Source organism: Dermacentor albipictus, chromosome 5, assembly GCF_038994185.2.
Source record: "Dermacentor albipictus isolate Rhodes 1998 colony chromosome 5, USDA_Dalb.pri_finalv2, whole genome shotgun sequence".
NCBI classification, from domain to species: domain Eukaryota; kingdom Metazoa; phylum Arthropoda; class Arachnida; order Ixodida; family Ixodidae; genus Dermacentor; species Dermacentor albipictus.
This window is the reverse complement of record NC_091825.1, coordinates 46,185,851-46,203,310: the sequence shown is the minus strand read 5'-3', so window position 1 is coordinate 46,203,310 and position 17,460 is coordinate 46,185,851. Positions and strand designations below refer to the sequence as shown.

At 51.2% G+C, this 17,460-nt stretch overlaps 1 protein-coding gene across 1 annotated transcript in view; it reads right to left on the bottom strand.

Moving 5' to 3' along the window:
• Window positions 1-17,460, bottom strand: part of LOC135900484 (uncharacterized) — a 60,875-nt gene that overhangs the window by 25,092 nt on the left and 18,323 nt on the right. The window contains exon 3 of the mRNA XM_065429970.1: window positions 3,476-3,629. Within this exon, the coding sequence (XP_065286042.1) occupies window positions 3,476-3,629 (154 nt within the window). The remainder of the gene's footprint in view (window positions 1-3,475; window positions 3,630-17,460) is intronic.

Below are 17,460 nucleotides of genomic sequence, written 5' to 3'. Positions count from 1 at the left end.
CCTCGCACTAGTTTCGGCTTTAGGCAAGTTTTGGCCATACTTGTTCGGTCGCACTTTTTCGGTCATCACAGACCACCATGCGCTTTGCTGGTTGTCTTCCCTGAAAGATCTGACTAGACGACTTGGTCGCTATGCACTGAAACTGCAACAATACAGCTTTGACGTCCGTTACAAGTCTGGCCGAATGCGCCAGGATGCGGATTGCCTATCCCGTCGTCCGGTGGATCCTCCCGACTTGTAAGCGCACGATTCTAACGCCTTGGTCTTCACGATATCCGATTTGACTGACATACGCAATGAACAACTCCGCGATGCCAATTTGTGGTCTAATATCCACCGTCTACGCTCTCATCTCTCTGCCCCGTCCCTACATATATTCGTGTTTCCTGACGGCCATCGGATCTGTTTCCTGACCAGCTCCGATGGCCCCGAGCTTCTCTTGGTTGTTACCGAAACACTCCGTTCCACTGTTCTCGAATAGCTTCATGACGCCCCCACCACTGGGCATCTCGGGGCAACTAGCACGCACGATCGCGTCGGCGTCGGTTCTTCTGGCCAGGCCTTCACCGCTCTGTGCGCCGATACGTTGCTGCTTGTGAGTCCTGCCAGCGCCACAAGCTTCCGTCGTTGTCGCCAGCCGGTCCTCTTAAGCCCATAGAGATTCCCGGTGTCCCGTTCTACCACGTCGGCCCTGATCTCATCGGGCCATTCCCAACGTCTCTGACTGGGAACAAGTGGATTGCCGTAGCTATGGACTACGCGACACGATGCGCTATCACGCGGGCACTGCCGACAAGTTGTGCCACTGACGTTGGGGAATTTCTACTTTACAACGTTATTCCTCACCATGGCGCTGCTCGCCAGCTGCTCACCAACCGTAGTCGCTCATTTCTGTCCCAAGTCGTCGACGACATTCTTCGTTCGTGTTCCACAAGTCACAAGCTAAACACTGCCTACCATCCACCAACCAATGACCTTACCGAGTGCCTCAACTGCCGGTGAACACAATGCTTTCCATGTACGTTTCCTCAGACCACCGTGATTGGGACAGCACCTTGCCTCCTGTGACATTTGCCTAGAACTCCTCACGCCATGACACCACTGGCTTTCCCCCCTTCTATATCTTGTTTGGCCGCCATCCCACATTGGCCTTTGAGACTCTTTTACCATCACCTGTGCACCCTGTTACAGACTACGCCCGCGATGCAGCTTCTCAGGCTGCAACGGCTCGCTAGGTTGCAAGGGATCGTCTTTGTCCCTCCCAGCTGTCTCAGAAGGCCCGCTACGATCGCCATCGCCGAGTCGTTAATTGCTGTCTGGGCCCTTGGTCCACCTCTCGACGCCTTGCCGCCACGTTGGCTTGTCATCAAAGCTTCTTCCTCGCTACCCCGGGCCTTACAAGGTCCTACGCCACATCACTGATGTCACGTACGAGATCACTCCCTTGGACAGTCGATCATCTCTCGCGTCCGCCACTGATATCGTGCACGTCTCCGGACTTAAGCTTTATGTTGCCGGACACGATCCTACTGCTCCTCAAGCGCCAAGACGGCGCTCTCGCCGGCGGGGGCTCTATGTTACGCGCTATTCCCGTGCACTGAAGCACGCATCCTGTTGAGCATGGAAGAATGCGCCAGAAAGACGATGAAGACGATGATCAGGGTAGCGCTCGTGTTGTTGTTCTGCCATCTAGCCTGCAGCCATCTCTCTGTGTTCGTATTGTCATTTCCTGGAATAAGTTTTTGCAAAACAGCAACTCAGCGTATATATTTTGTAAATAATTTCCGATCACTTTTGGCTACTCTCATCCCCATGGCAATACTTACTAAAACGTATTCAAAAAGGCTCGCAAGATGACACAGCCCTGCAGCCAATGCCATGGTCGGCATGAATGCATCCCGCCAGCCAAAATTGTTGTCGTCTTCATCGACTCACAGACTACCCTTCACACAAGCCTTGGCGGCAAAAGCACCGTGTACGTGCCTTCAAGGCGAAGAGCTAGCTGAATCGTAGTACGACTTCAGTCGGGAAAGATGAACAATTTCAGCCGCCGGTCCAACAGAAGACGTGTGAGGGCCAAGGAGGACAACTGCAATCTTACCTCGGTGACTTAAAGGAAGATGTCGCATGAGCCGTGATAGTGGGAGAGACGCTTCTCGGGGAGTTCGACACGACGCAAAGGTGTCGAAAGCAAGACGAAGGATTCATGCCTGAAGTGCAACTCCTCTGCCTAAGAGGTGTTTTGAGCAACCTGGGAGGCAGATGGACAACTGCGAGCAAGTGACCATGTGATGCCAGCACTGGCAGACACCCCGTGTGTGCACAGTACTCGAGACTAATCAGAAGGGAGCCGCATGACAAGGGAGGGAGGGTGTCGCGGCCGAACAAACTGTAAAAAGGGGAGTAGTGCTATGTGATGACTGTAGCTAAAGGTAATGCACTATCCAAGTTGCAGTGACCGTTAGACACATGCATGGAAAGTTTGTCTAACAGGGCATGGTTCTGAAGTTCCGTAAGTTTCATGAGTTGAGGACGATACGCTGTCATGAATTTGTGGTGGTGAGTCGATCAAAGCGTTGAACGGTGTTTGCTTTGTTCGAAGTGCCAATACTACCAAGATGTCGCGAAGCTGCTTCTTACAGCTGCCCACATCCTTCTGCATTTCAACCTACACGCGCACCGCGCCTCCCAAATAATAGACGACAGTTCGCTTCCCACCAATAACGTCCACTGACACGTTTGTGCATGGCCAGCCAGTATTAGACGTCCACGCCATTGGTGCTGGTGGATTTCCACGGATCACGCGGATGTGTGAGGTGAAGGACTGTTAGACCCGGAACAGGCATTGCTGATGGACAAGGAGAGGAGTGATCCTTCATCATCGTAAATGATGTGGGAATTGCAACCCCTGCGAAGATCCAGCGCCCCGTACTTGCCAGCTGAACCAACAACCTCCACCAAAAATATTACGTGGAAATTATATTTACTTCAACGCATTCGAAAGTACTGGCAAGACTACATAGCCCTGCTGTCAAGTCCACGATTAGCACGCGCACTGTTAGACCAGCAAAACCACTGTCGACGTCTTCGCCGATGCATGAGGCATCCGTCGCAATATTATCGGTAGATCAGAATAAAAAATAGTTTTGAGACAGCACTTGCTTCGAGCACTTCCTTCTTCGTCCCTTATCATGGCGCTAAGTTTTGTTTGTTACCATAAACCTAATCGAACAAGCCAAATTCACACTCTGATTTCCCTAAAGGTATCGCTGGTAGGTCACCTACCACAACTGTTGACGTGTCTACACAAGAGGCCCTCTTCCCAGAAGGAACCTGTACAGCGGGTAATTAGTATGTTTGTACATAAACACGAGTCGCGAGCAACATTATAGCCTATATCACCCATAAATTCGCCTTTGCATGCAGTGCTATGCTTAGCTAACATCGTCCCGAGCGACAAGCGATGTGGTCTTACCAAGCCAAAGGAGTACATCTCTTGCTCCTTGCCGTCAAGTTGAGGTGGTTGCAGATAGGTCGCCGGCAAGAGTCTACAGCGCGGTAGTATATGATCGATGTCATGATAGGCGTAGTGCCCTTTCGAGATGTATAGATCCGGCGTGATAACGCTCCTGGGGGAACAGAAAACGGTTTATATCAGTACGAATTTCCAATTAACTTCGGCAAAAGAAATTACATGCAATAACTACACAACATCTTTAGTAACGCCAGCAGAAAGCCATTTTAAAGACCTTTCTTACCGTGTTACCACCAATTTTCCATATAACTTGTCTGTTTCTAGCCACTTATCATGGGGCCTGTCCCGGAGATTGTGCAGCCTAAAAATGTTGGCGGCTATGTGCTCCTGGGAACACTGGCTGTAGTAATGTTTAGATTGCGTGTGTGTGTGTGTGTGCGTGTGTGTGTGCGTGTGTGTGCGTGTGTGTGTGTGCGCGTGCGTGCGTGTGTGTGTGTGTGTGTGTGTGTGTGTGTGTGTGTGTGTGTGTGTGTGTGTGTGTGTGTGTGTGTGTGTGTGTGTGTGTGTGCGCGCGTGTGTGTGCGCGCGTGTGTGTGTTGTAAAGGTGGAGAGAAGCAGGCAAGAGGCTGTCCCTGCGATAACCTGCTTTACTGTGACTTCCTCTTTTGTGCCGTGCCTGAGCCCGCACACAAGTGCCTTTGCTTCATTACACTCGGCAAAGCTGCCGCAAATGGCTCTGGCAAAGAGAAATTGCCAAAGTTGGTTCTGGTGGGCGGCCGTGGCTGCTTCGGGACCGCCACAGATGAGAACACATGCCCTGGGACACTGGACATTGAATAGCGGCCGGCCGCGCTGACGTGCCGTGAAAGCACTGAAATCTTGTGCTCACTCGTCGGGAACATGTTCACAGGGCTGCTAATGCACTCGAATTGCCCGAACTCGGTGAAATGCCGCGTGCCGCCGAGTCGACATGTGCGATGATGGAACGAAGCGCACTTCCCGGTCACCGCGTCGCTGGCAACCGTAAAAGCGCTGTCGTTGCCCAACGGGAGGTGGTTGGTTCCAAACAGGGTGCAGCTGTGTCTGCGCCGAAACATGTGGTCTCTTGCGCGTATGATAGCTAGATTTGGTCCGCACGGGAACACCTTCGAGAATTGTTTCAGCTGTGGTGGTTGCGTCGGCTTCTTTGAGCAAGATGTCGCTGAGCATGATGCGAAAGCTGTGCCTTCGGGCTGCCCTGAGGCCCGGAAACGTCGCACCGGAGGGTTACGAAGTATCTCGTTTCCGTGGGCTGAGGCCCCGTCGGGAGATTGGAGTGGTAGGAAGTCTAGTAAGAAAGGAGCCGGTGCCTCACTATGCCTTGTCATTGAAAAGTTCGAAGGCCACGTCAACGAATGCCGAGAATGTAAGGAGGTCATGGCCTCTAGAATTTATAGTATAGTGTCGGGTGCTACAGCGGGATAGGTGGCGACGCTATCTACCAACACTTTCCGGGGTGCCGCTGGAGCTGCGAGATGGTGCGGCTTCCGAGCGTCGCAGTGTTTTCGTCGCAGCGGCTCAGCTGGCGTAGTCTGCTTAAGTAGCAGCGCTGACCTGCCGCATGTTTCGAGCTTGTGGTGGAGCCGATGATGTCGGTTTGTGATGCGCCACACGCGGGTGGGTCGACGTGGAAGAGATGGTCGCCATGCGCGTGCCACCGACAGGGGTGAAAACGACGGCGACACCCGGCGAGCCAGCGTCTGCGGCGGGGTAGCTTGCAGACCTCTCTATCGAGGCGTTGCTGGGCGCACCTGCCGCAGGATCGAAGCAGTAGCTTACCGGAGCGCCGTGCGCAGAACTGTGCTGGTCAGCTTCATCGCAGGCATGAGGAAGCGGGCAGAAAGCAGCTATCAAAGCTGCACTCATTTCATTCCAGGACCACTGCTTGATGTCTTCGTCGTGGTGCCACGCCTTGGCGGCACGGCAGACTTTTTTCTTGCTACCAGCCATCTTTTTTGCTCCCGTCAAGCATGACGATCACCCAAGCCATTGGTAAAGTGAACCCCGAAAATGGAGTCATTTTGAAGGCCGCAAAACGCCCGGACTTCCAAGAAAGCTGGCGGTTGGAAGTCGCAAAGCATTTCCGCCAGGCTGCCTGTCCAGCTGCCCGAGGAACCAGGGTGGTGTCTACGGACAGCGTGGTCGTTGTGGTAGTGACGGCAGCCCGTTCTACCACCTAGGAAGCGTCGACGACATGCCGTGGTGGCTTGGAGGCCCAAGAAGCGCCTGGGGAAACGTCCTCGCCAAGGGAAGCGTGCACAGCGCTCCCAGGAAGGACGGGCCAGAGACGGATGGGTTGAAGACGGAGCTGCTGCAGCGCTGTCTTAGTATGAGGTCTAAGTACAGCGCAACCAGTCAACGGATGCAAAGGCGCTCGTCATAATTTGGAGCTGTTGTGCCAGCTAGGCGATGGTTTAGACGAGGTTACCAGTACAGTGCTACCCTGGAGCCGCTGAGGAGGCTTGGACGCCGTCCCCGGACAGTGCGGTAGGTACTTGCGACTGTGATAGGGTGACGGGCTCCATACCGAGGAAGCGTGTGCAGCGTTCATTTGCAGGGGGGACCCAACTGCAACGCCATAAAGGGCCCCTCACCAGTCCCCATAGCAAATTTGGTTATACGCTGGAAGTTGTTACGTGTTCTCTAAGGAGCATTCTGCCACAAAAGTTTTTCCAATCGGCTCATTAATAGCCGAGATAGAAATATTTCAGTGCCATGAACCCATGATTTAAGCAGGCTGGCTCCACTGCCAAGCAAGACGCTCTCTTCACTCGCCCCGTCTAGCCTTTGCAAGCGAAATTCCTTCCCTGCGTTCTCGCATACCAGACCTCGAGGATCGCGTGCCACATACGCCTTCATTTTTTTTTTCTTCTCGCGTTTTTTTCCTGCGCTATGCATTTCCGCTGACCGCGCCGCGCGCGAGCTGTTGTCTCGTTCGCGCAGCCCACGATTTTGCGCGCTGTGCACAAGAAACATGACTAGCGGTATACTTCAGTGTTGCACGAATACAACAAGCGGATCGCGGAGCCTGATCACGCGATGGAACACGGTAGAAAATGGCATAGTTTCTGTACCTGCGCACATGACTGCATGATCATGGGAAAAAGCATACGAAGCGTAAGTACACCTACATTGCTTCATGCGAAGTAAAACAAAAAGCATGCAGACATGCCGTTTCTGTGTTTTATTATTTCCCTAAACTCTAATTCGTCAATTCAAGCAACATATCGCACACATAACAGAGGTTTTCTTGAATTATCCTCGAAGTTACGTGTCACCACGAGCGACGTCCCACTGCGGACACCAGTACGTAGGCACAGGGGCCCGACTATGTAACCGTCCCTCTCCGGGCGGATTCGCCACGAGTGAATGGGGAAACGGCGTTCGGATTGAAATTTCAGGCCTTTCCGCGGCGCGTAGCGATGTAATTATTTGCAATGACGATCGTTGGCGCGCAATGTGTGCTCTGCGCTTGTCAGCTCAAGATGGCTAGACCTTGTGAGGGGACCTGTAAGGCCGATGCGTTGTAGGCTGCGCCATTCTAAAGAAGAGAAGCAAACAAGAGGCCTTCCCGGAGATCCCCTGCTTTAGTGTGAGTTCCTCTTCGTTTCTCCCGCCCGCCGTGCAAGCGCCCGCACCCAGAAGCATGTTTCATGTATATATATATATATATATATATATATATATATATATATATATATATATATATATATATATATATATATATATATATATATATATATATATAGTCATATAATGAGAAGCCAACAAACACTGACACCAAGTACAACATAGGGGAAATTGCATGTGCTTAATAAATGAAATAAAGTAATGATAAATTAATGGAAATTAAAGTGCATGAAAAAACAACTTGCCGCAGGTGGGAGCCGAACCCACAACCTTCGCATGTCGCGTGCGATGCTCTACCAATTGAGCTACCGCGGCGGCGTTTCCCCATCCACTTTCTTGGGTATTTATGTGTACTAGTAGAACCCTGGGAGTGTTAGCCAGCGCCCCCACTCACAGACCTTGGCGGCGGACGTGGAACGTCTTTTTTCCCGCAGGCGTCACGAGAACGTGATCTTTACGGGTGAAGGCAACTGGTCAATAAACCCACACATGCTGCCTGAAGGCATCAATGTTGCCGGATTCGAGACCGTCGTTATGTAATAAACGAGAAGAAAGGGGGTTTAACCGAGGGACCCGATATTTATTAGTCATATAATGAGAAGCCAACAAACACTGACACCAAGTACAACATAGGGGAAATTGCATGTGCTTAATAAATGAAATAAAGTAATGATAAATTAATGGAAATTAAAGTGCATGAAAAAACAACTTGCCGCAGGTGGGAGTCGAACCCACAACCTTCGCATGTCGCGTGCGATGCTCTACCAATTGAGCTACCGCGGCGGCGTTTCCCCTTCCACTACACATAAATACCCAAGAAAGATACACCGCGCGCCTCGCATTGCTCCAACATGCCTCTACGTGTAAAGTGTCGGAACGCCAGCCGAGAAGCTCCCGTGAAACGCTAATCGTACCGAAAGAAATGGGGTCACGCACCCGCGCCAGAGCCACCACGTGGTCCAGACACAGGAACAACCTGCTGCTTCATGTTGTAGTTGTTTACATATCGTTATTCAAATTTTTGCCTTTAAAGGGCGGCGGCGAATTGATTTCGGAAGTGGCGGGGTGAAAAGGTAAGGGAAACATTGATAGGGGAGACTTAATTGTATAAATCATGAAGTCTCATGCTTTCCTTGTACCGTGAAGATGAGGAAGCCTGGTCCCAGTCGTTGGAGCCTCAGGATCACCCAGGAATTCGTACAGTGGCCGCCAGAGCTCGTTAGGCCAGAGAACTACCGAGACACAGCAGGTCTCGGTAGTGTCCAGGTTTGCAGGGAAGTTAGTTTCCATTCCGTTGGGCGCGAAGCAAAGCCCCTTTGCCTGGGGCCAAAACACAGCGGGCAGTCCCAGCTTAAGTGTTCGAGATCAGCCTGTATGTTACAGAAGCTGCAGGTACTCGCACGCAAAAGTTGCAGGCCACGAGGGTCTTCTTTTCTGCGAAAACGCTGCACGAGGAGGGGAGCAAGGAGGGTGCCAGTCTGTATACCTGCCGGAGCAGAACCTGCTGCCGACGAGTAGCAGCCTGGGACGGAAGGGCAAGAATGTCCATGGGGTCGGATGTTGTGAGGAGATAGCTGCGCCGCTGACGCTTGGCTTCAGCTATTGCTTCCATAGGAACGTACCACTGACTGTGTGTTTCCGTGTCTTCAGGTACGTTGTTCAGTAATTGTTCGGGTGGTTTGACTGCGCCGATAACAGCGTGGCGCGCACTAGTCGATGGGGCCGTTCATTTCCTGGTACACCCATGTGCCCCGGGATCCAGTGTAATTGAAAATCATGACTTTTGTCACGCGGACGATGCACGTGGAGACGGAGTTGTTGGACTACAACAGAGGTTGTGCCAGTGCCCTTACAAGCTCTAAAAGCACTTTGAGAATCTGTAAACCCTCTCTAGTAGTGCTTAGCATTTCTAGAAAACTTGTTAGCAGTGTGTTCAGCATGCTTGGCAAAACCTAGAATTGCATGCAGTTCTGCCGTAGAGCTGTGAATGACATATTTCGTGAGGTGGAGTTTGCTGCCCAGTTGGGTTACATCCATATTTGTCCACGCCGGAGTGAACAATGGCTACTCCTGTAGTTATCGAATAGAAGCATCCACATAGAGTATATGGCACCTGCCAGAGTGGTCGTTGCCTTCGCGTAATTGGTGCGTATATTTCTCATGGCGTTTCGCGTGGGCTTGTCTCCTTGCCAATTCATCTTGTTCCACGTTCTTCGGCAGTGGCTTGGGATCCGCAAGCGGTACGTGCACCCAAAGGGGAGCTATGCGCGGAAGAGCATGGAGTTTAGTGATGACCTGCCCAATTTTAATCAACGTGGCCCTTCCTGCGTTTGTGGACTCGAGGCGTCTCGCATGAGTATGCTTGTACGTTGAAATAGAATCAGCGATGTCACCTAAAACGCAGCAGCTTTAGAGTGCAGGAAATGGCGTGTACTTTGGCAGTCCTGTCATTACTCTCCTTGCCTCGTTGTTGAGGCGCTCTAGGGTACGTAGCTGTGTCCGAGTGATGGGGTGAAAATGATCGGGTGAACAGGATGCGAGAGCGCAGGAAAGCCTGCACAAAATGTCTCATTTCTTTTTGTTTAACGTCCATTGTACGCTTGACGATCCTGCGGAGGATTTGGTGGCCTACGTAGTGACCACTACTGTTCGGTTTAACCACGTTGTGGATATACACTGCTCGTCCAAAAACATTTCGAGTGTGTGGACGACCCGCTTCCTGAGGATGGATGTCTGTCCGATCGAGAGATGGACGATGGATTTTTCCTCGTCCTTCGACTTTGACCTTTTCCCACTATGAATAACGAGAAACTCTGTCTTCTCCGGCATCAGCGTAAGCCCAATCTCACTCATGAAGCTGTCGATGTTATTTTACGCCGTTTGCAGGGCCTCCTCTTGTTCTCCCATGGAGCCTCGCGTAGTCCACAGCGTCACATCATGTGCGTAAATAGCGTGCTCAATGCCTGTGACTTTCTCTAGTATTGCAGGAAGAGCTGCTAAGACGGTGTTAAATAATGTTGGGGAGATTGCGGCTCCCTGGGGGACTCCAACCCCGTTACGATGATAGGAGCTGAGCTCGCTGCCCACTTGAACTTGAAACATTCTATCCTCCAGGAACACGGCAATAAAGTTTTGCATGTTGCCTTTGATGCCCATTTCTTGTATCGCCTGCATGATAGAGGCGTGGGGAAGGCTATGGAAAGCTTTTCTGACGTCCACACCAACAACCATGCATGCGAGGGCACGGCGACCAGGTATCGAGCACGTCCTGTTTTAGGTGGAGCATAATATGCCGAAGAGAAAGACCTCTCCGGAATGCGTACTTATGGTGAGGCAGAAGGCAATTTCCCTCCAATTACCATATTAACCTCGGGTTCACCATGCTCTCCAAAAGTTTGCACAGAAATGATGTGAGAGAAACTGGTCTTAAGATTCCCAGGCAGTTTGGAATAAACTTAACAATCGAATGGCGCCATTCTTGTGGGAGAGTTTCCCTTTTCCACATACGGTTAAACTCCGCGAGAAAATCAATTTCGAATCTTCGGTAAGGATTTTGATGTGCGCGGCCGTGCTTCCATCAATCCCTAGAGCGCTACGGGTATTCATTCTGCGTATGGGGTCCTCGAGCTCGCTGGCCATGAAGGGCTGGTTTAGATCGTCGTGTCCATCTTGGGCATCGTCCCTCGCATATGTTGTGTTTATATTACTATTTGGCTAAGGAAAAATATGTTTGCCGCTTCTTCTGAGAGTTCGGCATTGGTGATGCCTTCTTTCAACGCAACACGGGCTGCGCTATCCGAGGTTTTACGGTGCCCAAGAACAGATATCGATATATCCACGTCCTGCTTGAATAAGTCGGTCCATTGATTTGCTTGCAGGCCTGCATCCGAGGCTCGGGAATTAGCTCTACCGTATACTTCTGGGTTTCCGCTTGTAGAGAGCGCACTTTAGTTCATAGTGTCCGGGGGCACCCCTTCACTCAATAACAGGACGAAAATCTGATCCTGCGGTTCCATAGATGCAGGCGGTGCCTATCCGGATCTGGTTGGTTCGAAGAAACCCGCAGCGTATTCGTTGCTGTGCGCTTGGCACGCGTCATAGCCTTCGTTAAGGAGTCAGGATTATTGATTGAGCCGTTTTCTTCTACCAGCATCCGATATTTATCCCAGTACGTAATCGTACGATCTCGCTTGTAAGACGATGGGCGGCACGAGGAACCATTTGTTCTCACTGTGATCACGAATGGAAGATGGTCACTGCCAAGAGGGTCCTCTAGAAGTTTCCATCGGAAGGTTGCGGGTCTCGAGGACTATGTTAGGTCTGACGTCGTGTCTGCGTGTCTTGTGTCCTGTCTGAGCCTCGTAAGGGATTGCGGCAGATTAAGGAGTGCTACTCCATAGTGGTAAAACTTTACCATTATACGACGACCGCATGGGCTGCACTTATAGTTCCAGGCTACGTACTGAGCATTGACGTCTCCACAGGTTAGTATTTTAACGCGACAGTGTTAAGGAGCTCGTGTCGGACAAAAGCCGGTGTCGTCGGCGTCGGCGGCGTTGGCCATGAGCGAAAATCATCATCATCATCATCATCATCATCATCAGCCTGGTTGCGCCCACTGCAGGGTAAAGGCCTCTCCCATGCTTCTCCAACAACCCCGGTCATGTACTAATTGTGGCCATGCCGTGCCTGCAAGCTTCTTAATCTCATCCGCCCACCTAACTTTCTGCCGCCCCCTGCTACGCTTCCCTTCCCTTGGGATCCAGTCCGTAACCCTTAATGACCATCGGTTATCTTCGCTCCTCATTACATGTCCTGCCCATGCCCATTTCTTTTTCTTGATTTCAACTAAGATGTCATTAACTCGCGTTTGTTCCCTCACCCAATCTGCTCTTTTCTTATCCCTTAACGTTACACCTATCATTCTTCTTTCCATAGCTCGTTGTGTCGTCCTCAATTTGAGTAGAACCCTTTTCGTAAGCCTCCAGGTTTCTGCCGGACAGGCCGCCATTGGAATATGAACCTGGCAACGTTTAACGCTAGAACGTTATCTAGTGAGCGAAAATGGCGGAAGGCAATTCATAAATAAAAACAACTTGCAAGATGGGCTGGGTGGGAATCGAACCAGGGTCTCCGGAGTGTGAGACGGAGAGCTAGCACTCAGCCTTGAGTTCGATGCTTCAGAGCCGGATAAAAGAGCCTCTAGTGAATGCGGTGTTGCCTTACAAATGTGGCGTAGAAACTTATACTGCGGTGTATATAGGTAATTATGAGCATGTAAATTACAGAAGTCGTAATTAAGCGCGTAGGAAAGTACGTTTCCGCTACATTTCTTCTGCGCATGGAGCGCACGCACAGCCATCTTGCGCCAAACACAGAAGACCCCTCCTCGCAATGTACGGCGCTGCCCCTACAGCTGGCGCGCCACTCGCCCGCTTCTAGAGGACGATACCATCGAGGCGTCGGCCCCATGATCGCGTCCACCTTCATGGCGCGTCGCGGCCCGGCTGTCCGTGCCAATCACGATGTTTGGCTCGCGTAGATCGTTTCTCCCTCAGAGACACCGAGTTCTTTGGTTCGTTCCGCGTGCTCAGGCACACGTTTCGTCTTTGTGTGACTCAAGAGCATGCCGAGCGAATGAGTGGGCGGTGCGAACGGGGTGCGATAACGCTATCGCGTTCCACTCTTGAAGGCGAAGCTTAAAGGGAAGCTGAAATGGTTTTCAATTTCCATGAATTGCTGGGATTGGGAAGAACAGACCTAATAATTTACGGTTCCGAATTATTTTTCTTCGTTTTGTTAATATAAGGGGCGGAAATCGCTTTCTAAATCACCTCCGCGGACACGCCCCCCATCGCTTCTCGGAGCGCCGGGTGAGGTGGTTGCCAGAGGAGAGAACCGGCGAGAGTGACGTCATTCGCGGGGACCGAGCTGCCGGACCGGCATGCTGGCATGTGTTGGCATGCCTCTTTCCGTCCTGCGCTTCACTGAACGATGCTACGAGAGACCTGCAGCCGCGCCACTCACGTTTGTTTTCCTTTGCGATTTTCGTAAACTGTTCTTTCGTGAAGCTGCCCGTCGCGGCAGCTTCACGTGCATGCTCGCGCGAGCAAACGCCGCTGGCACGCTGCGAAGCATAGACGGAAACGCGCGCAGTAATAAATTTTGGTGACCGGACTTCGTGCGTAGCTTCCACAGCGTTGCACCTGAGGTATGAAATGGAGTATATGCTTGCCTAGTGACATTCGACGTACGGTTGCAGTTATCGTGTTTACCACACGGTGGTGCTAAAACTGCCTAATATCTTTATATCAACACTAGCATGGAGCACGCATACCGATTCTTGACCGAGCTGCAATCGGAAAGTCGTCGAACCATAGTATGAATATTGCACATATAATACCTCTGGCCATCTCTGGATGTGTATGATAAGCAACTTCCATGACTGTACCTCGCATCACTGCATGTGCGCGCTTTGAATCGCGGCACTTATGTTCGCGATCGTGTATCAACACTAAAAAAAACCACGGGACTTTAGACAAGCAGCGGCAAAGTGCTTGACATCACGGAATTGCACCCGTGTTTACAATCTAATGATAATAACAATATTTGGGGTTTTACGTGCGAAAACCACTTTCTGATTATGAGGCACGCCGTAGTGGAGGACGCCGGAAATTTTGACCACCTGGGGTTCTTTAACGTGCACCTAAATCTAAGCACACGGGTGTTTTCGCATTTCGCCCCCATCGAAATGCGGCCGCCGTGGCCGCGATTCAATCCCGTGACCTCGTGCTCAGCAGCCCAACACCATAGCCACTGAGCAACCACGGCGGGTTTACAATCTAATGAGAAGTTAGTGCTTCGGCATTCTTCCAGCAGCAAGTTCTCAGTCACACTTTAGCGCATTTTTTCTCCCGTTATTGGAACGTGCAGCTACATGAAAAAAAGAAAGATACGTACCAGCTAAGATTCGCTCTCGCTGTTGGCACACTCAACATCGTCGTTCCCGCCATTGCCGCCATCTTTTTCCGTATCGGCTGTCGGTTCGAACATGTACGGCGAAAATACAAGCTGTCCGGTACAGTGATAACGTTCCATAATGCTTACAACTCAGCTATGAAGCCAGAACAGAACAGCGTGCTACTCTCTGAAACGGCGGCGCCGACCGGCGACTGCCGCGAATGACGTCACAGCGGCGCCGACCAATCACGGGCAAGAGCGGCGTTCGCGCGATGCTCTGAGGCGCTGGTGCACGTTTTTTTGAAAAAAACAGCCGCTTGTGTTTATTTCCGCACTTTTTGAACCAGATATTCGTGTTCAAGGGACTCAAAACTGTAGAATACCGCAGAGAACTCATTTTTTTTTTCGAAAAGTGTTTCAGCTTCCCTTTAAGCGTCCTCCAATATTTTATACTTTGGATACATCTTCCGTAAATGATGGCTGAAACTGAAGTCTACCGAGGCACGCTTAGTCGTCCTTCATGCGTTTTCTGGGTGTATGTACATGTGAAAAGCAATTATTATTCTTTCGGGCGTGAGTTGAATCCGTCATCCAGTAACATTTGCAATATTCGAACCCCAAGGCTCAGTGTCGGGCTTTGTGTGGGTGAGTCTTCAATCCACATACAAAGCTGTGCACGCAGGTGGATCGGTGTCTTCGGGGAAGCCATAGCCCTCGTAGTATAGTAAGCGTGGCATGAAGCAGTTCATCTTCTGAAATGCCAGGACTGCGGTTCTGAGACTTATGCAACAGTTCCCAGCGTAAAATCATGTACCCTTTTTTCTTCTTAAGAGAGCGGCAGTTCCACAGAATCACGGTCGGGAGGGCTCTCCCCACATCCCGGCCGCGATTGCGGATATTTACTTGAGTGATGAGCTGTGCCATGTTGTGTGTGCCATCTGCGTCGGAGCTGTCTGCACCGACAGCAAGGGGGCCGTATTAACTGATGCTGCAGTGGTAACACCTCCGAAGGAGAGCGTCCAATTGAGCATTAGGCTCTCCAATGCATGTTTCGATACCTCGTTCTATCATCGTTTGTGCCTTTAACATATTGTGGCAGACGTGCAGACTCTTTGCATGTCCTAGCGTGTCCTCTTCGCAGCCGTCCTGATGCCCTTTTATCCCGTTTATTTCCCTCTGTCCCTTGACGGAATTTACTGGCCAATCACAAATGCCGAATCGTTAGCCCCTTCCCGTTCCCAATCGTCCCACTCTTGCCCAATCTCAATATCCCACCGTCGCCCGCTCTCAATGAGCCCGCCGCCCCCGTTTCCCCATGTCAAGTCCCACCGTTGCCCAATGCGAGAAACCACGTGGCAAACTGTGAACCCGCTGTTGACTTCCTTTCCCCGGGAGTCCTTAACAATGACGCTGTCATCAATTAGTGGCCTCTTCGGTCAGGATCAGGAGACCGGCCTTCGCGGTAGTGGGAGGGCGACGTTGTTGTCTTGAAGTGAAGGATGAGGCGTGAACAGCACCCGTGACAGCTGCATGTCTGCCGGTTAAGCATCCTTTGCTCCGAGAAATCGTCAGGCACAAAAGCACCTCGAATCAGTGGTCTCGTCGTGACGGTCAGTAGGAGCGACGTTGCTGTCTTGAAGCGAGCTGCCTTGAGTGAATGACGAGGCGTGATCAGCACCCGTAATAGCCTCAAGTGTGCTGGTGAAGCATTCTTAGTTCCGATGTATCGCAAGGCACAGCATGCCGTCCTCCTCTCCTACGCATTCCCTCGACGCTCACCCTCCCATTAGTCGACTCTCCCTCTACTTTCATTCCCTACCCCCTGTGCAGCGCGGTTGAGGTGTCCTCTGCTGAGAGACAGTTACTGCGCTGCACTTTACCCCAACCTTTCCTTCCCATCATCAAGAATCTCCTTCTCTCCCATTAGTCGAACGCCGGCGCGCATTCTCGCGTGTTTTTTTCTTGCTTGTCGTTTGCTTCCGCCGCCATCGTGGTGGCAAACATTGCGCGCTGCGTGCGCAGACACCGCCTTTAGCGCCTCCTTCGTGCTTTTGTAGCATAGTTCCGTGTTCACGATGCCGCGCTGCTGTGCCTTCGGGTATTCCGTCTGCCAAGCGATACAGTGCACGGAGAATGGTCTGGCATTAAAAGAATGAGCCGGGCTATCTTAAACCCAATGCAATGCTCCCGGCTTTGTGGGGTAGGCAAGCGATTCTTCGCTCATCACTAATCTCCTATGCTGCCACTTGTTGTATGCGGCTTGGTTTGTTTTTCGCTCTCCTAAGTGCCGCATGGTCGTTCTGCGTATATATGCAAGTTTCGTGCCCGACTTCAATCAAGTATAGTCTTCAAACGCACGTGCTGTTTGTCGACTAAGTCATATATTCTATGGCGTTGTCTGTGTTTCGCCTGAGTGTATGCGAACAGCACCTTTCGAGTGTATCGCCTTAAATTACGAAGCGGTGACGTTACGTAGACAAACAGGTGCGCTGATCATTTTCCGATCATTATAAACTGTTACCGCGCTTTAGCGCCTTATTCGTCTGCATCGAACCGTTATGAACCGCGACCAAACCTGCTGGGCCCAAACCTACGTACCTTGATATGCGATGCCGGCAAGGACTGCCGAGTGCTGCTGCATCTTGGCGCTTTGTGTTCTCCCCGCTTACTTTGCGTTGAAGAGAGACGCGCGGAGAGCGTCTTCGGAAGGCGTCTGCTAGCCTCTGCTAGTTCAGCACCGTATAGGGGGAACCACAGTCAACAGAAGCGAGACTGAACGCCGGCGCAGGAATAGGAGCTGAAGAGATGACGCTACTTTTATTTCATTTAGAGGTTTTACTACAGCCAGGGGCGTAGTAACTTCTTTTTTCGTAATTGGAGGGAGCAATTTGGGGAGGAGGGTTGCGTATACCAATACAAATTTTGGCGAGAAGGGGGTGCATCTGCTCGGTTTACTGACATTGCGCAAGCTATGCCTACAGTTGAGCTTTTTATAACTGGCCCTATAAGTTTTGGTGAAAGGCGAACGGGTAGAAAGTGAGAAGTTATTTGAACTGTGTTCGTAAATTTCGCCTGGGCAATACCAAGAAGAAAAGCCACTCTGAGCGTAACAGGAGGTATGGTGAGACCGAGAAAGACGCAAAAACACCAACTACGAGTGGCGACGCTGCCTTCAAGGTGCCGCAGCAGCTTGCAGAGTGACATCATCAGTTTTAGAGCATCTGCACGCAACTAGTTAGTATATAAAGACATCTTTCTCAACAAGTTATTCCCACTTCTCTGTATCCTGCATGTTTACAGCCTCTTACGAAGGCCGCCGCGGAAGTTAAAGTGCAGTCTAAAAATATGCGCCGAGC